General features: G+C 46.7%; 1 protein-coding gene across 1 annotated transcript in view; it reads left to right on the plus strand.

Annotated features, from left to right (window-relative positions):
* Positions 1–234: 234 nt before the first annotated feature.
* Positions 235–25,245, plus strand: part of SNX30 (sorting nexin family member 30) — an 83,777-nt gene continuing 58,766 nt past the window's right edge. The window contains exon 1 of the mRNA XM_016213699.2: positions 235–485. Coding sequence (XP_016069185.1) covers positions 330–485 — 156 coding nt within the window. The 5' untranslated portion in view covers positions 235–329. The remainder of the gene's footprint in view (positions 486–25,245) is intronic.

A 25,245-nucleotide genomic window follows, 5' to 3' on the forward strand; every position in this document is an offset into this window, starting at 1 on the left:
CCTCCCCCGCCCGCCCCTCCCCCTCCGCCCGCCCCGCCCCCTCCCCGAGCGGCCGAGGTGCCGCGGGGGCGGGGCCGCGGGCGGGCTGGCGGCGTGGCGGTGCTGGCGGGCAGCCCGCGGCCAAGGTGCGAGCGGACCGCGGCGGGCTCGGGCGCGGAGCGGGGGCGCGCGGTGCGGAGCGGCCAGCCCGGCCCGGCCCGGCCCAGCCCAGCGCGGGCAGAGACGAGCCGGCGGGTGGCGGCGGCGGCTCCCAGCCTGGCGGGTGCGGGGCCTCTGACAGAGCTGCGGCCGAGCGGGGCCTCCGCCGCACGTTCCGGGCGGTGCTCGCCATGTCGGGCGGGCTCCCCAAGGCCCTGCCGTCCACGGGGCCCCACTCCCTGCGCGACATGCCGCACCCGTTGGCGGGCTCCAGCAGCGAGGAGGCCGTGGGCGGCGACAGCACGCCCAGCCCGGACCTGCTGATGGCCCGCAGCTTCGGCGACAAGGTGGGGCGCGCTTCGCTGGGACTGGGAGGTTCGTTTCTCTCCGAAGCGGTCGATGGATTCCGAGCTCCCTTGGGCACCCGGCCGAGCCCGCTCTGGCGCCCCTTCCCGGGGGGCGGCCGTGCCCTCGCCCCAGAGCCTTTGGAAAAGGCGCCTCCTCTCGGCCGCCCCCGTGGGGTCGCGGCCGCCGGGGACGGGCTTGCGGGGCTGTGACCCGTCCGGAGCGCTGGTGACAGCTGGTGGGAGGGGTCCCGCCTGCGGGCTGGGCGGGAGGCGTGGGTGCCGTGCCCGGCGCCTGGCCGGGGATGGGGTCCCCGGCTCCTCCCGGCGCATCCCCGAGGGCCGGCTGCACCGTAACTTGTAGCTCCCCCGCTTGGCCGGGGCGGCCGAGAAGTGAGAGTTAATGGTTTTCTGTAGTAGGACCGGGCAGTTTCGGTCTCGCTGCCAGTCATCTTCCCCCGTCCGTCACGTGGGGAGGGACCTTTGTTTAGGGTGGTTGTGCGCCCCGAGGAGTCACCTGACTCAGACCCCAGCCGGCGGCCGGAGGCGGCTCCGCTGCGGTTTTCTGTCTGGGGCTCCCTTCGCCTCCGACGGCCTCCCCCACGGCTCAGGTTTGGCAGACGCCGGTTTTGCGGTCGGTGGAAGGAAAGCTCGCCCTTTGACCTTCTTTGTGCCAAGAGAGGCTCCTGGTTTTCTTAGAGCAGCGTAACCCTCCTGCTGCTTTGAGAGGCGGCGGAGTCCACTGCGGGGCGAGGCCCCCCCCCCCCCCACTCTTCCCCCGTCGCCATTTCAGCTGTGACCAGGACTTGAGCTGTGACTGGATCAGCGCTGCAGTTGACACCTGTCACTCATGGCAGAAATTAGAATTGTTCTCAACACTTGTGATCAGGGTTTCCTCCTCCTAGTAAAATACGAAATGAATTCCGTCTTGTCCTAATACTAAATGCAATTAGGGGACCTCACTTTCTTTCTCCCTTAGATGCGCGGGCCTGCGCCGAGCCCTCGGAATAGCTAGGGAGGGGTGCGTGCTATACCCTCTGGAGGGGGCTGGCAAAAGCGGAGTGGGGAGTCGGGCATAAAGCATTAGGAGCAAGAAGACTTCAAACGCTAATAAAACCAGTGGATTAAGCAACCTGAGGTGTGTGTAGGGGGGCTCTTTGTGATTGTTTTTCTTTGTTTTATAGATTATACACTCAATAAGAAGTTGTTGAAATGCCTGAATGAATAATTTGTTGCTTTCTTATGGAAATTTGTTTCTTTTCTTATGGAAAGCAACAAATTGTCCTACAGGTATATTCGTTAGGAACTGAGGTTAAATCTTTTGATTTCTCTCTCAGGTCTGCGTAGGATAGTGAATTAATTATCTGCTGCTGTGTAACGAATTACTCCAAAATTTAGCACCTGAAAATATTACCTGTGGGTCAAAAATGTGGCAGCAGTTTAGCCGGGTGGTTCTAACTCAGGCCTTTCCTAAGGTTGCCGTCATCTGGAGGCTGGCTGGGGGGAAGTGAGCTTCCAAGCCCACTCACTTGGCTGTTGGCAGCCTTAGCTCCTCTCCATTGGGCTGCTTGATCATGGCAACTGGTTTCCTCCAGAGCAAGTGATCCCAGAAAGCGAGAGATCCCAAGACTCAAGCCCCAGTCTTGTACAGTGGTCCCTCGGTTTCCAGACGTCTCCGTTGACAAACATTTCGGTTTACAAACACTGTAAACCCTGAAGTAAATGCTTTGGTTTTCGAACACGCCTCAGAAGTCAAACATGCCACAGGGCTTCCGCTGAGTGCAAGATCCTGAGGCCTGCCAGCTGTTGATCTCTCGGTTTTCTAATGTTTCAGAACTCAAACGGTCTTCCACAACGGATTACATTAAGAAACCGGGGTGCCACTGTATAATCTAATCTTGGAAGTGGCATGCCTCTGCCATATTCTGTTGGTCACAGAGAACAATGCTGGTACAGTGCTGGAACAGAGTATGAATGAGTATAAGTCCTCTAATAATGTCGTTTTGTTGTAACGTTGATGCTGTAGGAACTTAACTCTTGTTTATATATTAACTAGGCTTCGTTCTATGTAGTTTCACTTAAAGTCGCAGAACTGATGAACAACATTAAGTTAGGGATCCCTGGGGCCATCCTGGAGGCTGGCTACTATGGATGGCTATTTTAAATATTTGCTTAATGATCCACTCTTGGAGCACACCTGGGCCAGAAGCACTGGGAGAACAAACCCTGTACCCCCAAGTCTCGTTGATGGGCAGGAGGTCGGGCCCAAGTCTAATTACTGCTGGCTGCCTTTACAGAGACAGTTCTGAGGAAGAGACAGTCTTGAAGCCATTATTATTATTATCCTCACCTGAGGGTGTTTTTCCATTGCTTTTCAGAGGGAGTGGAAGGGAGAGAGAGAGAGAGAGAAGCATCGATGTGAAAGAGACATCAATTGGTTGCCTCCCGCACGTGCCCGGACTAGGGCTGGGGATCGACTCTTCAGTGTGCAGACTGATGCTTTAACCGCTGAGCCAAACCGGCTAGCACAGAAGGCCTTATTATTAATTATTGAATATTTAATAAGTTTCCTTACAGCTGTAAGGGACACCAAAATGACATCACTCCCAAGGGCCTGATTTATAGTAAGCCACTTTTCCTTAGAGGCTAAGCAATATGACTTCTTTCTCTGACTGGTAGTAACATTTTCCTTGAATCTTGGCTTGCACATATGTTTTCATAACTCTGGAGAAATTTCTGTAGTGAGAAGCTAGCAAGCAGCAGAGGTGAGTCAGGACCAGTGGAAGGAAGGCTTCCTGTTGCCCTGCTTTTCCTTGCCTGGACAACCTGCAGGACAAGTAGGAATGCCGAGTGCTCTTGTCTGTCTTTAAGAAGAAGCCTGTTTTCTTGCCTCTTTGGATACTAGGGTTGTGATCCTGGATGCCTGCTTCAGAGTCAGTTCTGTGCTTGGAGAATGAGGATTTGACAGACTGCTTATGGTGCAGGGTTATTATATTACATGAGGGGAATTGCTTTCCATGGGCCTAGGATGGTGCCATGAGCAGGGAAGCCTTGTATCTCCATCTAGAAGACACTTCTCAATGGCCTCTGGGGTGCTGGGGGTAGGGAAAGACCATATGTGATGTCCTCTCCACCCACAAAATCTAAAATCACTCAAACAATGGAGCAATGGGAGGAAGCCTTTCTATCTACCAACAGTTGCTAGGACTAATTCTTTTAGTGCCAGCTAAGCTCACCAGGCCTTCTCACAACATCCTTCATCTCTACCTAAACTGTGTGTAAACCACTGGTCCATCTCTCTTTTTTACTCTCCTCTGCAAACCACTCTGGGCTGCCTCTCCCCTGACTCAGCCTTCAACAACTGTGTGCCTCTCAAGACTTCACATCAAGCCCTCTCAGCCCCAGTGGTGGTTAACACCCTACCCACATCCTCAGCCTCTCCACTGAACTCTTCCACCTACTTCCCGCCCCTTTAGGTCACTGCTTCCCGTGAAGTCTTTGACATGGAGGTGCCTTTTCCTCCTGTGCCCCACTTACATCAGGTTCAGGAGATAGAGGTTAGTGTCCTCTCTCTCCACTGCCTGTTATGAACCAAGTTCTGCTCCTTTGAGGCTCATGTCTTTTTATTTGTTCATTTAGCAAATATTTGAGGGCCTGCTAAGAGTCAGGCACGTTTCTAGGAACTTGAGATGGATCAACCAGTTGAACACTCCTGCCCTCATTGGATACATTTAGTGAGTACATACTATATTATGTAATAAATTCTGTGGAAGGAAGAAACAAACAGTAGGGCAGGGAGGGGAATGTTCAGGATCATGGCCATGGGGATGGGGATTCTGGTAGGCCTTATTGAGAACTTGAGATTGGAGCAGAGACTTGAAGGAAGTGAGGGAGTTTGCGAGTGAGTGGATGTCTGGAGGACTGTCCAGGTGGAGGGAAGAGCCACAGCAGAGGCCTGAAGGCACATTTTTGGTGTGTCAGGGAATAGCCCAGAGGCCAGTGCAGCTAGGGTAGAGTGAGCAATGGAAAGTCATAAGTTGAGGGCATGGCGCAGTGGGAGCAGGTTGTGTAGGGCCTGGTAGGCCACCCTGAGAATTTTAGCCTTTACTTTGAGAGCCATTGCAGGGTCTTGAGCAGAAGGTGGGCATGGTTTGGCTTGTGCGTTGAAAGATTACACAGGCTGTTGAATTGAGAATCCTTTATTTGTTCTGCTGAATTAGGTTTCTTTTTAGTTAAAAGTACATAAAACCAAAGGCAAACTGGCTCATGTTGTTGAAAAGTCCCAGTTATCTGGCTTCAGGCATGGCTGGAGCTAGGTATTCAAATGATGTCGGGAATCTGCCGCTTTCCTCTTGGCTCTGCTTTCTTCTGTGTTAGCTTTATTCTCAGGCTAGTTAAGGGATATGTTTTACAAACAAGCTTCACAACTTGAGCAGAAAGAGAGCACCTCTTTCCTGATAGTTCCAGCAAAAGCTTGGGCTGGTGTCTCATAGGCCTAAATTGGGTCAGGCACCGAAACCAATCTTTGTGGGTCTGATTACCCAGACCTGACTCTGGTCCCTATCTTCAGAGCGTGGAGAAGGGAAGTTTTTGTATGTTTGTTTGTTTTAACTGTGAAATATCTATCCAAAGCATATGAAATGTATCTGTATAATCTAAAGAATAAAATGTATCTATATGGTTTAAAGAATAATAACACTGACATTCATATTCCTATCCCCGAGATTAAACTATGGGATATTACTAATATTTTCGAAGTCCCCTCGGTGCCTGAGGAGGGAAGCAAAATCAAGATGCTGGTATTAGAAGTAGGAACCAGTGGACAAGCAGAAACCACAAATGTCCCTTACAGACCTTCCACTGCCTTTTCTTCCCTGTCATTTTCTGACTTCCCTACCTTTCACTCCTACTCATTAAAATCTTGAGGACCGCTCCCCCCCCCCCCCCCGAACTCACTGTCTTCTCAAATCATGCCCTCATCTCATGGGACTCTGTCCAAATCTGCAAAGTTCTCTGGTTTTTCACCCTATTTCCAGTCACCTTCGCCTCTTTTCGAAATCAGCCACCCTTTCCCATGACCACACCCTTATATTATAACATCAAAACTGTTCCTGCTCAGAGATAATGCCATCAGATACCATCTTTTCTTGCTTTACTCTCTCCTTAGTAATAACTGACTGCACCTGTTCTCTGACCTCCTGCATTCACCTACCTCCTCTAGATTCCATGGCTCATCTTGTCCGTTGCTCCTGCCACTGTCCTTTCCTCAGCTGCTTTGCTCTCCTTCTTTTACACCCAGTCTGGATCATTCCATTTGCTCGTGCCTTTGCCTACACCTAGGGTGAGAAGGCACCTTGAGAATTCCTGCCGGTGTAAAACCATGGATTCCAACCGCCACTGGGGCCTCAGGGGCTCTGGGCGCTCCTTTCTTCCCAAGGTAGGCTTCCATTCTGCACTGTGGCCCATGAGAAGCTTTTCTCTGCCCCTCACACCCTCCGCTCCTCTGCTCCACCCTTCCTTCTGCTGACGGCCTTGTTTTCTAGCTCAGAGAAGACAAATCACAATAAAAGAACTTCTTTTCACCAAACTACAAAATGATCTGCCTCGGTAGCCGTCCTTGCTTTCTTACCCCCTGTTGCAGTAGGAGAGGCTCTGAGTGGGTCCTGGACTACGCAGCCCATGCCCCTGGGAGACCAGACCCTGCTCTGTTGTCCTCCTGCCTCACCCCTGTGTATTCAGACTCCCTGCCAACGGGGATCATTCCCATCAATATTTCAGCATGCTCAAGGTGCTCTCATTTCTAAAACAAAGCAAGAGTAAAGAAAACTCGGCCTTCTCTACCTCCACTCCACCTCCTGTCTGATTTTGTGACTCCTCTTCATAGCCAAACTTCTCGACAGAAAGGCTTGCTCCTCTTGTCTGTACTTCCTGACCTCTGGCTTACTGGCCAGCCCCTGCCGTCTGGTTTCTGGCGTTCCTATTCAGGGTTCCTCGTGACTTCCTCATTGCTAAACCCAGTAGATGCCTCGCGGCCCTTATCTTACCTGACCTCCTGGTTGCACTTGATCCTGGCGAGCACCTCCCTGCTTGAGACACGGCACTTGGCTTTGTATTTTGGAGTGTGCACTCTGGAGCCAGGTTGGCTGGCTGGATTTGAGTCCCAGTTCCACGACTTATTTGTGACAGCTTAGTATTTTATCTCTCCAAGCCTTAGTTTCCTCATCTTTAAAAGGGGGTAACAGAGTATTTACATCACAGGGCTCTGAAAATGCTGTGAGTTCACTTCTAAAACACACTACCATGAGGAGTGTCTGGTATACACTGGGCCTTTCATAAATGTGAGGTGGTGGTGGTGGTTTTTATTCCTAGACTTTGTTTTTGTTTTTTTGCCTCGTCTTTGTCAGTTTCTGTATTAGTTGTGGTTCTGCCAGGGAATAAAAACCACTGTAGGGCCCAGCCGGTGTGGCTCAGGGGTTGAGCATCGACCTGTGATCCAGGAGATTGAGGTTCGATTCCCTGTCAGGGCACATGCCCAGGTTGCAGGTTCAATGCCCAGTGGGGGGCGTGCAGGAGGCGGCCAATCGATGACTCTCTCATCACTGATGTTTCTATCTCTCTCTCTCTCCCCCTCTCCCTTCCTCTCTCTGAAATCAATAAAGATATATATATGTTTTTTTTAGAAAACAGAGAGAGTATAATACAGAGTATAATTAGTTACATCGGTGATGGAAAACAGGAGAAGCCTGGCAGAGGACAGAGAAGTAACCTGGAAAGTAGCAATAGCAGGAAGCTGCTGGCATCCTCAGGGTTGGAGGTGAAGTTATCAGAATCCAGGAGCTTCCGTGGGAATTAGAACCATGGTAGGGCTGCTCAACAAGAGCTGGGACCACAGAGGAAAGGCTCCCTGGAGAGGGGGCAACGGCTGCCTGGGACACTATCGGAACCAGAGAGAAATACCCTGTCTTCCCTCCCCATCCTGCCTCCTGGTCTTTCATTAGTATCTTCCATCAGCCAAAACATTTTCCTTGGTGGGCATGTATCAAGTGGTCTTTCTGAGATCTGCTCAGATGGATATGCTGGGGGAAAGAATTTCTCTTTCTGTTAGATTGTGACCCTTTGTTTCCTGTGATGTGGAGAGTGCCTTCCTTAGACAGAAGCCCGAGGGGAAAGCAGGGCTAGAGAGGAAGCCTGCAAGCCTAAAGATCACTCGACCCCTGGATCCACCAGAGGTCAGGAATTCCCTTTCATTTACACTAGTTTCAATTTGGTTTTTCACTTGAAACTTCAAAAAATAAAAAAATAAATAAAATAAAAGTAAAAAATCGGCCAGTACATTGAACTTAAGATGTGAAGTGAAAATTGAGTTTTACGTTGGGAGAATTGTGAAGGGGGTGTGCGGTTCGTATTGGTCAGCCCCACTATTGCAGTGTACTTAGCGGCAAACCAGCTATGGTTGCAGAGGTGTCACCAGGTCCTGGAAGTTTGAGGAGGCTTTCAGGTGGGTGGGGCGAGCATCATGGGCTGAGGGAGCAGCCGAGCAAAGCTCGAGGTGGAAGAGACCCGTGGCCACTGGAGGTGCACTGAGTTGGGCCGTGTGTGGGCTCTGAGAGTGGAGGTGGGAATTCGGGTCAGGAGGAAGCTAGAGCCTGCTGTGGATGCTGTGGTGTGGAGGTGGCTTTTGTTCTGTAGGCAGGCGCCAGCCCTAGGGGCTTTTTGAGCAGGTGAATGTGTGATCAGTGCTTGGCACGAGGAGAGCCTGGGAGTGAAAGGGGTAGCTTAGGAAGGTGTTAGCCTGGTCTGGGCTTGAGTTGTTGCCTGAAAGAAGAAAGATTAGCAAATGTAAAGGTGACTAGTTTGGGTAAGGTGGGGATGACCGGTGTTCTAGTCTAGGAGGCGGAAGCTTCCTGGTGCCCTCATTGAGAGCAGGAGCACAGATTGGGAAGCAAGTGTGAGCCAGAGGTATAAGATGACCAGATGCCATTTGAAGTCAGGAGTTCAGGACAGGCTGTCCGAACCCTGCTGTTGAAAGCCCACTCATACTTCACGGCTTAGCACCAATGGTGCCTCCGGGAAGCTCCTCTTTATTGTACGGATGCAACACTCCAGTATATCTGCATAGAGACGGGGGTGGGAGAGGCAGTGGTTGAGGGCAGAATTCAGACCAAGTAGATATTGACAGTCACATGGAAGGCAGGAGGTCAGAGCAGTTTGGTATAAGAAGGGTGGTAGGTTAGGGGGAAAAACGGGGTTGAGGGAAGGGCTTCAGGATAAGGGAGAATCGAGCGTTAGTGGAGGTTGTGGGGAAGAAGACAGGTTCCATGATAAATGAGAGTCTCTCAAGTTAAAATATGTACGTAAGTAACAGCTTGGCAAAAGTGCACTAATTCGTGAAATAGCAACTGGTTTGTTTACTCGGTATTAGAGGAGTCATATGCCATCTCACATCCACCTTGCCCCAGATGTGAGAATCCTCATTTTGGCTGCCACAGCAGGGATCAGCAGTTCTTGTCCTGTGTGTGTGTGTCGGGGGGGGGGGGGGGAGTAGAGTGGACAGGACAAGAGGGATATATAGAAAAAGTGTTTCAGGGCTCCTATTTGAGAAAAGGCACAGAGAAAGGAAAAGCACACAGCATTTTGGGTAGCAGAGTGCAGGCACTTTTCAAAACCCATATCTCTTGAGCATCTGCTACATGCCTGGCTCCGTGCTAGATGCTGGGGATGTTGAGAAAGATTAAAAAAAGATCCCTCCCTTAAGAGGGTCATGGTCCAATGAAGAAGAAAGACACATACGCAGATGGTTGCAATAGAATGTGAAAGATGCTAAATGTAATTATTAGCTCTGTAGGCAAGCTTCTTAACCTTGTTCAGTGTCCTCCCCCCATCCAAGGGTTTGCTTTTCACGGTTCCAGTTACCCATAGTCACTGCAGTTTGAAAATACGAAAATTTCTCAGCCATCGACATCTTCTACTCCTGACATCTACTCCTGACATCTAACTATTGACATTGTCATGGCTCCGTGATCTAGGGTCACCCAAAGCAGCTGATCCTCCTTCCGATTCGACATACGGTCAGGTCAGTAGTAGCCTAACACTACCTCCCAGTGCCTATGTCACTTACCTGATCTCATCTCACGTAGGCATTTTATCTCATCACAAGAAGGGTAAGTGCAGTGCAATGAGATACTTAGAGAGAGACCACAGTCTCATAACTTTTATTACAGTATATTATAATTGTTTTGTCTTATTAGTTATTGTTAATCTCTTACTGTGCCTGATTTATAAATTAAACTTTATCATAGGTAGGTATACATAGGAAGCAACATAATATATACAGGGTTTGCTACTACTAATCGTGGTTTCAGACATCCACTGGGGGTCTTGCAACTTATCCCCTGCAGGTAAGGGGAGACTGCTGTAATGCCCCAGTGTTCCTCTATCTAAATTTTGGATTATTTTATAGGGGTGCTCTGAATATTAAATGGGTGTTTAGAATAGTGTCTGGCATGCAGTAAATACTATGGATATACTAGGTGTCGTTATTAGAAGCAGACCCTGAGAGAGCGTTGAACTGACAGGTGAAGGAGTGAGACAAGGAAGGGAAGGCAACCAGTGAAAGGTATGTTATAGGGCTGGTGCTCACTGAGCATAGCTGGAGTTGTACTCTCCTGGGGACCCCTGGAAGCTTGTATAGAGCATGCACCTCGGTTACTCCTACCCCAGGTCAGGGAGCTGGGATAGTGACCTTGTCCTTCATTGGTTGATCACTGCTGGGGTGAATCCTCAAGCACTTTGCAGCCTACCCCATGGGTGAGCAAAGCAGGTTCAGCAGCCAGGGGAGGCAGTCAGGCCAAGAAATGCAGGTGCAGGCAGCTGGAAGTCAGGACAGCGGGCACTGATGTGGTCAGGCTGAAGGGATGTGGTTGAGGCACTGACATCATCTACTACAGTTGTGAAAATAATACACAGGGAAAGCAGTAAGGAGTGACTATGCTTAGGAGGATGGTGGCTTTTCCAAAGGAGATGATGTTTGAGCTGGAGAATGAAGAAGTAGATATTTTACGAATGGGCAGAGGAAGGAAGAGTAACTTGAGCAGAAAAACCAGCACGTGCAAAGTTTGGCAGTGTCAGGTTGCACGAGTGTGTGAGGGTGGGGAGGTGTTGGTGAGGGATTCGGCTGGAAGGGTAGGTAGTGGGCAGATTGTGGTCTGTAATGGCAAGTAGTAAGGGCTTTATCCTGTGTGTCTGGGAGGCCAGTTGTATTTTAAGCAGGGGAGGTGCAGTGCCATGTTTGTGATTAGACAGGTCACAGCGACTGACCCTTAGCTGGGGTTGGCTGGATGCTGGGAATCCAGGGAGGCGGCTGTTGCAGCAGAAAGGTGGGGGAGGCAGTTCCACTAGGGCTTTGACTTACTGGGATCAGGCAGTGAAGTGGTCAGGAGTTTGGTTTGCAAATGATAGAAATCCAGATGGTGCTACAGTGTCCTCAAGGTTCATCCATGTAGTGGCATGTGACAAAATTTTCTTTTTTTAAAAGACTGAATAATATGCCATTATATGTATATACATTTTCTCTATCCGTTCACCTGTTGATTGGCTGTTGTGAATAATGCTGCAGTGAGCATGGCTGTGCAAGACCTCTTCCAGATCCTGTTTTCAGTTCTTTCAGATACGTAGCCAGACATGGGATTGTTGAATCATATAGTAATTCTGTTTTTAATTTTTATTGATTTGAGAGAGATTTGTTATTCCACCTGTCCATGCACTCATTGGATGATTCTTGTATGTGCCCTGACTGGGGATGGAACCCGCAACCTCGGTGTATGAGGATGACACTCTGACCAACTGAGCTACCCAGCCAGGGCCTAGTAATTCTAATTTTATTCTTTTGAGGAACTTCCTGCTATTTTTCATTGTAGCTGTAGCATTTTACAAACCCATCAACGGTGCACGAGGATTCCCATTTCTCTTCATCCTCACCAACACATGTTCTTTTCTTTCGATAGTGGCGTTTTAATGGATGCGAAGTGATACCTCATTGTGGCCGTGATTTGCACTCCTCTGATGATTAGTGATGTGGAGCATCTTTTCATGTGCTTGTTGGCCATTCGCATCTTATCTTCAGAAAAATGTCTGTTCACATTCTTTTCTCATTTTAAAGTCAGGTTATCTGATTTTTTGTTGTTGAATTGTAGGAGTTCTTTTTATTCTGGATATTAACCCCTTATCAGATATATGATTTGCAAATATTTTTTTCCCATCCTGTAGATTGCCTTTTAATTCTGTTGTGTCCTTTGCACAAAACTTTTAAAGTTTCATGTAATCCCGTTTGTCTATTTATGCTTCTGTTGCCTGTTTTTGGTGTCATATCCAAGAAATCATTTCCAAGTCCAACGTCATGAAGCTTTTTCCCTGTTTTCTTCTAGGAGTTTTATTGTTTTGGACCTTAGGTTTAGGCCTTTAATCCACTTTGAGTTAATTTTTGTATGTGGTGTAAGATGAAGGTCCAGATTCATTCTTCTGCATGTGGACATCCATTTTTCCCACTTTCACTTGCCGAAAAGACTGTGCTTTCCCCACTGAGGGTGTATATACTTTTAAAGTTCATTTCTTACTGACATCAATAAACCATGTTATGTTAATACTTGAAGTGCTAAGTGTGTGAGGAACCTTATGTTCCTTGGTAGTTAAGATATCTAAATTCTGGAATGGACATTAGCCTGGGACATTCCGATAAGGTCTCAGACATTCAGATAAATAATACCTTATTATAATTAGAATAAGAATGGCTATGGAATAGTCGTTTTATTACAAAAAGGGAAGCTAGACCTTCTTTAGGACTACTTAATTAGGGCAGAGGTATGTTCTAAGGAACTGGGCTTGTCACCCTGCTGGCATCAGCATCTATGCTGCAAAAGTGCAGTATCGCAGCCTTTCTCTGCCCTGTCCAGTCAAGAGAATCTGGTTTATTTCATGACTTACGTCAGTCGCTGTGAAGGACACTTGGACTTTTCTTTCACTCCTCAAAGATTTATGTGAGCCCGTCGTACACCATGGCTGAGGGGTGCGCAGCTGAACAAGATGACCTTACCTTCTAGGCACCCAAGGTCCAGGAAGGGAGACAGAGGCGGTGCAAGAGAATAATTGCAATTTAACATGACGTAACAGGATGCCATGATGGTCACCGGGGAGATTTCTCTGCGTTAAAGAAATTCCAGAGTGAAACATGTTTGAAGGAGACTTTGGGTGCTCTATTATAGGTAATAACTACATTTTGTCTTTTAAATTAACAGTCAGTGTTGGAATTTCAATGAGAATTTGAATAATTGTTTTCTGGTTTGATGATAAAGGGAAATTCTTTACTATCCAGCCCTTAGATTTTATTCTGTGTATGTTAATCTGGTGCATGTTCTTTAGCAGTGTGTCCAAAATTGGCCACAACATTTGTGGGACCCAGCGCAAAATTAAAATGCTTGTCCCCTTGTTAAAAAATTATTAAGAATTTCAAGATAGCGACAGAAGCCCAAATTGCACACCATGAAGCAGGCCCTGAGAGCATCCTTTGGAGGTACTGGTTTTCAGGGCCTGTTAAAATCACCCCTCATCCACCTCGGTGTTCTAGTTCAGGACCGTTGTCATTCTCTGAGCCTGCTTGCAATGAGTTGGAGGTCACAGGGCCTGCTTCTCCAGCCTGGGTTGACTGCAGAGCTTGCCGGGAATACCCATCCTTTGTCAACATTCTAGTACTCCCTGTTTCTAGAAAAACGTACTGTGGTCTCCTCTGTGCCCAGGTGCTCATGTTTTACACATGCTTGGGACTGCTTTTCATTTTCCTACCTGTTGCCCCTTCTCTTTTCCTTGTTCCGGCCCCTTCCTCATTGAGGGTGGTCAGCAGGCGCTCCCTTTGCCCTGGAGATGATGGACCGTGTTTGCTGTCATCGCTGACGCTCACACAGCACTTACTTTGGTTGGCAGCACTGTCCCGTGATGCAGTTACCTTCTCACTCCCCTTTGGGAGCCGAGGAAAGGGAGGCTTTGAGAGGTGAAGTAACCTGTTCAAGTTCTCAGAGCTCGAAGATAGTGAGGCTGGGATTTGAACCTGGGCCTTTCTGACTCAGAGCCCACTCTCTTAACCAGCACTGCTTCAGCACTGTCCTCCTTCCCCTGCCCTCTCCCCCGTTTTCAAGCACTCAGACGCATTGGGCACAGCATGTGGCGTTTCTTACACAAAGCACAGCCTTCAGGCCACCAGGGAGGAAGCCAGCGTGTACCGTGTCTTAGCCTGTGTCTCTTCCCTTCTTTCGGTTTCTGGCTTTTCAGCGCCTTCCTCCTCGTAGCAGCCTGCCTTGTTAGAGAAGCTTCCTGAGGCTCACCGCCTTCTGCCCTCTTGCTCTTCCCATCACTGACAGGCTTCTCGGATGAGAGGTCTTTGAGGTCTTCCGGCACTGCTTCCATCTGCCTCGCCATCTGCCACCTCCTGCCTAGCATGGAGCAGCCCCGGGCCCAGGCTCCGCCCCTACCACGAGCTCCCGAGCCACGGTGGCTGTTCTGCTGTAGAATCGCAGGCCCTCTGAGCTGCAGGGGCCTCGAAATGCCGCCTTAGCATCTTTGGAAGCGATCAATTGATTTTTCTGCACGAATCTTTTAATATAATTAGTTGGCTTCTTAATATTGAACCATACTTACATTTATAGACTTAGGATAGGTCCTACTTAGTCTTGGGTTCCCTTTGCTAATATTGTATATGGAATTTTAGACTTATTCTATGTTTTCTGTTTATTATGCTATTTTTTTCTTCTCCCTTTTCTCCATTTCCTGACTTTGGGTGGATTGGTCAAATGTGCTTTGTTCAATTTTATTTTCCTCCAAGTTCTATTTCCTGCTTCTATTTGCCTAATGCTTATAATTATGTTTTTCTACATAGGCATGATTTAATTAGTGTCTGTAACTTTCTCCAGAACAAGAGGAGACCTTGGGCTTGCTTTTACTTCCCCTTCTTTGAAATCATTCAGAATTGGAGTTCCTGACTGTGATTGATCTTTTTAAAAAAACGAGCTCCCCGTCTATTATATGAATTCTTTTCTTAACGATTGCGGCAAACTTCACAGTAATGTGAGCGCTCCATTAAACTGTCTTCTTGAACAAGCTTTATTCTGATTTATTTTTCAGTGTGCTGCACTCTGTCTGTGAGAAACATAAGGGAAATAAAAACCCTGGAATGTGTACATTATATAACAACACTGAGTGGTATGCATTACTCTTTTATTGTTTGAAGAGTAATTTGGCCGAGTCTTCCCCCTTTTTAAAGGCTGAATGATATTATATGTATATGCCATATGTGCTCTATTGTTTTTTAAAAAAGAGGGATAAAAATGTTTTAATTTTGAAATACATTGGTAAGTTGAGTAACCCACACTGTAGTACTGTGTGGATACACATAGTCATTATCAAATTAAGAACTTTCCAAATGTCCCACTAACCCTCACTCACAAGTCCTTGAAAATAGTATAGAATTAACTTGATGAGATCTGCGATCACACAGCAGAATGGAGAGACTCAGTGGCTAGAAGTATTTGAAGTTACATAAGCCTTTGACTAAAGAAAATAGACCGTTAGTCAAAATGTGCATATGGCATGCAAATTTCAGTGATTTATTTTAAAATATTCAATGTAATACATTGTTGCTAATAAAGGAAATTCTCTGACATTTAAATAAAGCTGAAAACCAAATAGAAAAAAGAGAGAGCAGTAAGAATCAGTTTAACAATTTTATAGCTAAAAATTAATGTGAGGTAGAGTTATAAGCAAAAATATTACTGTAGGTAATTCATCATACTTCCTTAATAAGGATTTTGTTATATAAAAACTATCAAAAGGTATCAGTGAAAAGACATGATTTTCATGAACTGTGTTGAGTAGCCAGGGTGAAAATGCTGACGGGACACAGCAGGCCGTCTGGGCAATGACAGTTTGTTAGCTTGTCTCACACAGGTGACCACAGAGGGTTCCATAGCCGAGTGTATTGTTTAACCAGTTCTTTCTAGTACCACAACATTCAATATGTGCCCATGGTTTTGACTATAGACTTAAGAATCGTGTGTGTGTGTGTGTGTGTGTGTGTGTGTGTGTGTGCGCGCGCAGACAGCTGCTTAGAATGTCATTGGAAATGTCTATGCACATTACAATGACCCAAGGAGCGAAATTCCTTCCACATCTTGATTAGCAATTTCTTGGTCATTGAGTCATATTATTTTCTCCTAAATTTTTCGTACAGTCTTTTGTTGTTGTTAATTCTCACCCAAGGATATTTTTCCATTCATTTTTAGAGAGTAGAAGGTGGGAGGTGGGGAGGGAGGGGAGAGAGAGAGAAACACCTATGTGAGAGAGGCACACCCATTGGTTGCCTCCCACACGCACCCTACTGGGCGGGGGATGGAACTTGCAACCCAGGTACCTGTCACTGAGCCACACTGGCCAGGGCCAGTCTCATTTTCATTGGCTACAGCACTGACAGCTTCAGATGGCAGAGCCTCATATACCTCTCCGTAGTTTCTCCTCTTGTCATCTTCCCTTACTGATTCTTCTCTTACAACTTTAGCTGCTCCCACCAGGGCCTCTGCCTGTGTGTGGGAAGGTGGTAGTGATGGTCTGCAGCCCCTCTGAGCCCCTGGCCAGGGAAGCTGTGCTGGGGTTGGCTGCTGCAGGTCCTGGGGGTGGAGGCAAAGGTGGAGGATGTGGCATCCTCAGTGGGAGGCCCCAAGAGGGCTGGGGGTGGGTACTGTGGGGGGATTGGGAGTTCTGCTCCAGGCCTGCCCCTTCTGCCCACTGATGGGTGTGAGCTAGGGATAGAAACCCCCCACGTATATATTCTTATTAAGAATTTTTTATATAGTCTGGATACAAGACCTTGTCAGATAGATGCATTTTCTCCCATTCTGTCTTGTTTTTATGTTCAATTTGTGTGTGCAAGGGAGAGAGATTGAGATTTTTCTTTTTCTTTTCTTTTTTTTTTTCCGGTGTGGGCAGTGCATTCACATGGCACAAAATTCAGAAGGTGTAAACACTCATCTGGTAAAGTCTCCTTTTTGCCCTGGACCCATCATTCCCCTTCCTCTAGCAGCAGGCATCCCTCACCAGAGACAACCAGTGTTATCAGTTTCTGGAGAAACTTCCTAGAGATGTATGGTATAGATAAATATGAAAATGCATAAATGTAGTCTTTAAAAAACCCTCAAGTGGTCCCTTATACAGTGTTTTGTACCTTGCTTTACACAGCCATAGATCTTGAAGATTGTAGCCTATTGGTCCCTAAAGATGTTCCCTCCCCTCTTTTCCCTCCACTCCCTTCCTTCCTTCCTTTTTAATGTTTGCATAGTATTCCATTGTTTCAGTTAGTTCAGCTCTTACAGTTCCAGATGAGAAGTCTGTGCCAGTGATTTTCTCCCTCCTTCAGATGCTCTTCCACATAGCCCTGGACTTTTCTTCTTAAATTTAGAAAGTTCACTAGCCTGTTGGTGTTTATATGTATATTTTTCTTAGGTAGTCCTACCTTAAACCCTTTCAGTTTTACTGCTCTGTCTACATCCTTCTCATTTGTCATCCCCTTTTTCTGGAGAAAGGACTTAATGGATATTTGGGTTTTAGTCTCGCCTTTTTTTGGCTTCAGTTTTTTCTTGTCTCATTTTATTGCATTTTATTTTTACTCTGTATGTTGGGAGAATTCCTCGATTTGATCTTCTGAATGGTGGGTTTATATTCCATCCCATCCCATCCCATCCCATCCCACCCCATCCCATCCCATCCCATCCCACCCCATCCCACCCCATCCCACCCCACCCCATCCCATCCAATATTTCTACTTTTCTATTTAATTGGCATTTAACTTCACTTGTGATTGTTTTAGTACTCATGTTTTTGGACCTGCTTTCAGAATGCAGTGTCCAAGATGATGATGATCTTGACTTAGGGCAGGAGCTGACCACCTGCCCTGGTAACCACCTGGACTGGAGAGCACCGAGTTTTTAGTCCACACATGTGGGGCTGTGTTGCCTCTGCCTTCTTGAGGAGGCACATGCTGTTGCTCCTAGCCTTCAGACTGGTTTTTGTGCCACCATTTTTGTGTCCATGCATGCATATCTGTGTATGTATAAACATGTACGTATGTGTGCTCAAAGACTGTGGTCAGTTGCCTTTGTCCTGGCTGCCGTTTGGGCTCAGTTGGGGTGGGGGCGGGGGCAGGGGCAGGGGCAAGCCCATTCATAGCCCCAAACCCCTTCGGTTAAAAAAAAGAAGTTTGTAAAAAGAGTTCTGGAGATGAGTTGCACAGAGTGTGAATGTACTTAATTAACATGACTGCATTGTACACTTAAAACTGGTTAAGATGGTACATTTTATGTTACGTGTATTTTACCACAGTTTCAAAAAAAAAAGAGAAAGTTGTCAACTCTGCTTGGCACAGCCTAAGGAAATCCTTCCAGAGTCCTGAAAAACCTTCACGATGGCAGCTGGAAGTGAGATGTGTAAGCCTTTGGGGTAGGGGTGGGATGAGGTGAGAGAATGGAGAATAGATCCTTGGCATTGCGCTTGGGCAGGCTTCCTGTCCGGGCGCGGCTGATAACAGGGCAGTAGGCTGGGTGGACTCTTCTTAATTGAGGAAGTGGGAAAAGAACTGCTCTGCACATGGGGAATTTCACAACTGATCCAAACGCGCTTCCTCTTTTCTTTACTCAAGTCGCAGTCGAAACTCAGTGTTTGCTTCTGTGCTCAGCTACTGTCTCTCCTGAATTTGGAATTTTCCCAGACCCTTCCCAAATTCAGCATTTCCCACTGCGGCCCATTTAGGTTTTGGTTTCTCAACTCTGGCTAAATTTGATTTTTCTGTAAATTCTCTCCTATCTGCTGTATCTCTTCCAGAAATTCCTCAAAATTTTTTTATTGACTGATACCATCCACCCCTGTTTTCTGGCTTTTTTATGAGTCTATTCTTATTTTGATAGTTCTTTTGTCATTTCCTTGGAATTTGGAGTGACACGAGAGTCAAGCCCAGGGCTCTGCCCATCACCATGTGGGTTTAGTGTCCCTCATGCTTGTCACTGGCAGGGCTGTAACAGCCTCTGTAACCAGTCTCTGTCCTCATTTGTTCCCCTTCCACATAATTTTAATAACAGCAGCAGCTATTAAATCGAGGGTTTGCTGTGTGCCATGTATCATGTCAGAGCCGGTTGAATTGCTCTCTCACTTTATACCTGCTGTGTTCCAGGCAGACATTGTTCTGTTTATGCACTGCTGCTTAGCAAACCACTCCCAATGAAATAGGTTAAAACACACATTTATTTGTATCTCTTGTGGTTCTATGAGTTGTCTGAGCTATTGTGGTTCTTGCCTGGAGTCTTCGTGTGGTCATAAGAGGGCTCAACTGGACTGGATGCCTAAGATGACTCACTTGTGGCTGGCACATGACTCTCCATGTGGCTTGGGCTACTCAAAGCATGGTGGATGGGTTCCTAGAGGATGTGTCCCAAGAATGAGCATTCTAAGAGACAGAAGTGGAAGCTGCTGGGCCACTTGAGGGCTCTGCCCAGAATTGGCACAGCATCACTTCTGCCTCATTCTTTTGGCCAAAGCATTCACAGGGCCTGCCCAGATTCAGCAGGGTGGATTGATACAGACTCTGTCTCTTGGTGGGCAGCAGCCCCGTCACATTGATGGCATGTTCGATAGGGGATATTGTTGTGGCCGTCCTTTAAAAATTACAGGCTGACCCAGACACCATGCTGGAGACAGAAAGGTAACCGATACCAGGTCCATAGCACCTCATACCGTATGTTTCAGTGGCAGAGGCAGGTAGATAGACAGGCAATGGTAGCACAAATGGTGTTATATAAGCACTGGGCACAGGGGCCTGATGAGAGCATCGTAGGGCTCTCTAATCCAGGCTTGGGGGTGGAAAGTTCTGTTGAGAAGGCAGGCATCTTTGGGGATATTTGGAGCTGAGTTTTGAAGCACAAATGGGCACTAGCTAGCTGAACAATGGGAAAGAAGGCATCTCAGGGAGAGGAAACATCTCATACAGAGACATGACGGCGTGAGCGCTCATGGCACTTTGGGGGAATTGCTGGGAGACTGAGAATTGGCAAGTAATTCGGTGCTGCTGGCATGTGCTGAGAGGTGAAACTACAGCAAAGGTCTGGTCTACCTTTGGATTCTGTGAATCCTTGGCCTGGCCTGTGAGGGCCTCAGTTGGTTCTGTATTGTGTTCGTGGGGAGCTCAAGTGTCTCCTTAGGAGTGATGGATGGGCTGCTTTAGGGGATGGTAGCGAGGCAAGCCTTATCACCTCCATTTTGGAGATCCTTTCCTGGGTCCTGTCCACTCTCCATCATTCATTCCCCCTTCTGCTACTTATGCTAGTCCTTGTTCCTCCATCTGGAGCGCAAGCGAGCACGTTGAAAAGAATTATGCTCAGTGTTGAAGGATAAGGCAGACAACGGAAGAGACAGATGGGAGTGAGAGTTGAAGAACCTACTCATCACAAGGGGCTTGGCTGAGCATTTCACTGAAATTCCCTCATTTGATACCTTCTGAGGTAGGCAGATAATAAGATATTATCCCTGTTTTATAGGTAAGGAAATGGAAGCTCTGAGAGGGAGCCTGGACTGTCAGTCAGTTAGGAACAGACGTGAGGCGGGGTTATTTGTCACTGTGCAACCCCCCCCCCCACGCCCCCCTGTCCCAATGCCCTCAGACCAATGCTTATCTCCGGGATATATGTTCAAGGTAATAATCTTGGTCTAGCGCAGGAGCTAAATCATTCTAGAGTCCTAAAAATACTCCATGGCGGCTGGAAGGAGATCTCTAAGCTTTTTACTTGCACTTTTGGAAGCTGTTATCTTCCTACCAAACCCCAAGAAGAATGGGTTTCCTGCCTTTTCTCGGTGGACTCCTCCCTTGGTGTGGTAACACCATTGTGCATAGAATTAAAAATGTTTCCTACACCAAGTTTCAACACAGCGTTTGGCTGGCCGCCATTTGTGTCCTTTGCTTCCTTGGGTGATTTTGAGGACTGTCTGCTTTCCTGGGGCTTGAATTTCATAGTAAGATGAAATTCACTGGGTATAAATATTACCATCTGCCGTTAGTCATAGCTGACGGAGGAAAAACACTTGGGTCATTGAAGACAAATGGTAACATCTCCTGCATTTTTGTCCTTGGCATTGACATTGATGATACTTTGAAATGGCTGAAGATGGAAGAAGGGACACCGGTTCTACTGTCAACATTTTCTCTTTAGCTGAGCTTGATCAACCAGTCAGAGTCCCCAACCCAGTATTGTCATCCAACCCACATTCTCTCTTCTGGTTTACAAAGCCCTTCCTTGTTCTCTTGGTTCTGAACAGAGCTTTGAAAAAGCTAGATTATTTATTTATTTTTTTTGTTCTTCTAAATGTTTTTAGTATGGTATAGTAGAAACAGAGTGACTTTAGAATCAGAGGTAATCTTTTTAATCTTTGCCATCTTGATGAGAGAAATGACATCTTGTTTTCATTTTCATTTTTTTGCTTACTATTGATGCTGAACATTTATTGTTTATTGGCTGTATTTATATCATTTGTCCATTTGTGTATCAGGCTTTTTTTTTATTACTGATTTTCAAAACCTCTAGTCATATATGTTCAAATCCTTTCCCCAGTTTGCTGTTATCTTTTCATTTATACTAATCGTGCCTTTTTGACAAAATATTGTTAAACCTGTTAGTCTTTTTCTGTATGGATTCTGCTTTTGGTTTTGGGTTTAGAAAACCCTTCCCAAGCACAGGATTTTATATACTATTCATGTAAATCAGGAACCATCAAAGGCCAAGAGGTCAAATCTAGCCAGCCACTGGCTTTGTACAACCCATGAGTTAATAATTTTTCAAAACTGTCACTTTGAAATAATTACAGATTCATAGGAAGTTACCAAAAAAAATGTGGATGAGGAGGTTGCGGGTGTCCTTTAGCGTTTTGTCCAATGGTAATGTCTGTACACCACCACCAGGAATTGACATTGCCGCAGTGCACAGAACTCGTTCAGGTTTCCCCAGTTTTACATGCACTCATTGTGTTTGGGTGCATGTGTGTATTTAGTTCTGTGCAGTTCTGTCACATGTGTAGGTTTCTGTAACCAGCACCACCACAATCAAGCTACCCCTTTACAGCCACACTCACTCTCTCCCTAACCCCTGACACTATCAGTCTTCAGAGTGGTTTTTCTATTTTTAAGTGGCTGGGGAAAAAATATATTTTATGATATGTGAAAATTGGTGTAATTCAGATTTCAGTGTCCATAAGTAATATTTTATTGGAACATAGCCGCACTCACTTGTTTACCTACTGTCTACAGCTGCTTTTGCACTATTACAGCATCAGAGATGTAGGGTCTGCAAAGCTGAAAATACTTGCTGATGGCCCTTTACAAAAAGTGTTTGTTGACATCTGATATAAATCGTCATCTAATATTCTTTTTAAAAACCTTGCATTGAATTCTTTCCATGGCCTGCTATTTATCTTTGCATTTGGAGTTAGAGAAGGATATGACTTCATTGTTTTCTAGATGGTTAACCAAATCCTCCATCAGCGTTTATTGAATATTTTTTCCTCACTATTTGAAGTTCGGTAGTTAGCCTATATTAAAAACTCAGGTCTGTTCCATCAATTAACGCATGACAGGGTGAATCATCAAGCTATTTGGGCAGGATATATGCTACCCGCAAGTTCTCTGGGGATGAGAAGCCCTTGTCCCCTGCATTATCCCCGACTGTTAAAGCTAGGTGTGCCCGAGCACAGTGGTGTCTGACCACTCAGGCTCGTTCCTATGTGCAGACGCTGTGGTGGGGATCCATGATGGATTGCTGACAGCCAAATGGAGCTGTTTGTTAATGGTTTCTGGTCCTTTACGTTGGATCTTCCCTGCAACCAGCTGGCTCTTGAAATCCCGAGAGAGAAGCGGCTTGATTTATTTCTCTGACACTGGTGCGTCAGGAACTCATTGAAGAGACACGTGAAGGATTCTGTGTGACCAAGCACTGGTGCAGATGCAAAGATGAATGGGGGGGGAGGAGGGGGCTCCTGGCTGGTAGGTGCCTATTTAATGAAACCTCCTGTGACAAGAGGGCAGGTGGTGGAGGGCCACTAGCCTCTGCTCTGGACTCTTGGGGTGAGCCTCTGCTTGTCCACCCTCCAACTTCCACAGGCCTGTTCTCTTGTACGAAAAACAGGGATAATAAGGGTCACCTCCCTGGACCTCCCCCATCTTCTGGTATTTTAAAGGTTAAATGAGACATAATGTGTAAAGCTTGCCCAGTGCCTGGCAGAGAGTATGAGCTTAAAACATTTAATTTCTTTTATCTTGCTTGACTTCGAGGTGTATGTGTAGATTGCTGTGAAAAGTGTGGTTTTGGTCTCCAAGTCCTTTAGTATTTCTTAGCCCCAAGAGTTTGCTGTTTCGGGGGTTGTACTATGTTTTTGAGTCAACTCATAGCTCAGGCTCCTGGGGTGCTCGGCTCACCACCTTTTGCTCTCTGCTCTTTGGGTCATTTGTCCAGATGATCCAAGGAGGACCCTCTGGCCATGTCACATCAGGCTGTGATGACAGCCTGTGGGCTCTTTGGTCAGCTGGCCTCCTTAAATGGACTATGTTGCAGAATTGCCCATGTGAGTTCCCTCTGTGAAAGTTGCTGGCTTGTGACGGTGGAAAAATGACTTGAATCAGGTATCACTGAAGCAGATGACTGAAGGTGAGTGGGAGGGATCTACTCGGGGAGGCAGCTCCCACCTGGGTAAGAATGTTGGGTACACGGTGACCTTGCTTTAAGCTTTTGCTGAACACGGTCATTTTGACAGGATTTCCCTCTTGTCCTAACAGTGCGCTCTGTGGATTTCAGGACAAGCACTTAGAGCCGTTGAACTTGGGTTTTCTTGCTTGTGGTAGAACTGCAGCATTTCTAATCCTCTGTAATTTACCTGTGTTTGAAACATGATTCCTTGTTATGGCCAGGCTTTGTTTTTTCTACATAGGAAACATTCCTCAGAGTATCTCAGGCCATTTGACCTTAATGCTGACGACACTTCTCATCTGTCCTTTCCTCTTCATGGCATCTGCCACGAAGTTCAGGTCAAATGGGGGGGAGGAGAGGGTGCCTAGATCATTACAATAGCTCCCTACCTGATCTCTCTCTTATCTCTGATTTTTTCACCTTTTTATTCTGTGTGCTTTTTCTAAACTCTTTTTATCCAATTTATTTATAATTGCCACTTCCTTGCTTAAAAGCCAGCCATCGCCCAGGAGGTCCACCTCAAATTCTTAAGATCCCTGAGTCTGGAGCTGATCCCTGGGTGGCTCACGGTCTGTCTGTGATGACGTTCTCCAGCCCTGGCTGCCACACTTCACCCCGTGACAGTTTTGCTGGTGCAGTGTTGCACGCCAAGAGTGTCCTTCTCTCCCAAGGAATGCTCACCACAGTTTACAGCCGCTTTCACAGACACGCTCCAGAATCTCCATACAGCCGACCTCATCACCTCCCGGTGCTCTTGCCATTTGTCAGCGAATGTTGGTGCATTTAGGTGGTTTTCTTAGGCCACATGGCTCGTAGGAGAGCTGGATTTTAAACCCAGGCCTCTGCCATCCCACAAAGCCAGCAGACTGCCCCCTCTGAAGCCTTCCTCTGGCTTTCTCTAGACTCTAGCACAGCAGGTTTCTCCTTATGTATGTATTTGTCACTTTATATCACCTTGCTGTTTGTCGTGGGTGTATGCCACTCCCCTAATACTGGATTCCTCCAGCAAATTCCTTATCAGCTTGTGCTCCCCTGCATCTAGAATAGTACCTGGCCCTCAGTGCGAATTCGATCAGCGTTTGTTTGGACGAATACATGAATGGATTTTTCCCCCCATATCCTCAGCTTTGTGGTTTGGGGGAGTATAGCATCCTGGTAATTACCTACTTAAATCTCCCATGTGTTGGAAAGCATCTTTCTTTTGGTCTATAGAATAAATAGAAAGTGATATATATATATTTTTTTCATTCCCTCTGCCATCTCATAGAGACATAATCAAGTTTTTCATTACTTGAAGAGAGGTGCTTAAAACACTTAATTATACATGTTATAGGAATATATCTAGAGTATTCCTATATATTTCTGTAATATATATATTATTCCTTTTAGCTAAGTTTTGTCAAACAACAGTTTACCTAGGAGTGGCTTTGAGGAAAGTTAGCCCTCTATTAATCTACCAACACCTCCTCCCACCACAACAGCCTTAACTGAAAAATGATAATACTCTTCACTTTGGACAGTTGATATTTTTCTCTCTTTATGTGAAGTGTAAATAAAAGAATCTCGAGAAAGGCTTGCTGTTTACTGATCTCTCACACATGGTTTCAAAACAGGCCTCCATGCCTCCCCACACAGGTGGGTACCCAGAGCCGCTGCTGTGCCGACATGGGAGCTGCTTCCTTTTGGACTTTGTTTTAACCTCAGAGTTTATAGGCAAATAAGTCTGTAAGATTTTTCTTCTTGTCTGTTCCTTGACTTCCTCCGTCATCTGTTTCTGCCCCTCTGGCACCTGCACCTGGTCTGGAATCCTCCCACTTGCCCTTATTCACAGGCTCCTTTCTGCCTCTGAGCTCGTGTGAGGGCCAGACTGGCCAGTATTAAGTTTAAGGCCTTTTTCCTTCATGTCCTTCCTACTCTCCCTGTCTGGTTACTTAGTTGTAAAACTCTTGAGCAGT

This window comes from Miniopterus natalensis, chromosome 12 (assembly GCF_054644295.1).
Source record: "Miniopterus natalensis isolate mMinNat1 chromosome 12, mMinNat1.hap1, whole genome shotgun sequence".
NCBI classification, from domain to species: domain Eukaryota; kingdom Metazoa; phylum Chordata; class Mammalia; order Chiroptera; family Miniopteridae; genus Miniopterus; species Miniopterus natalensis.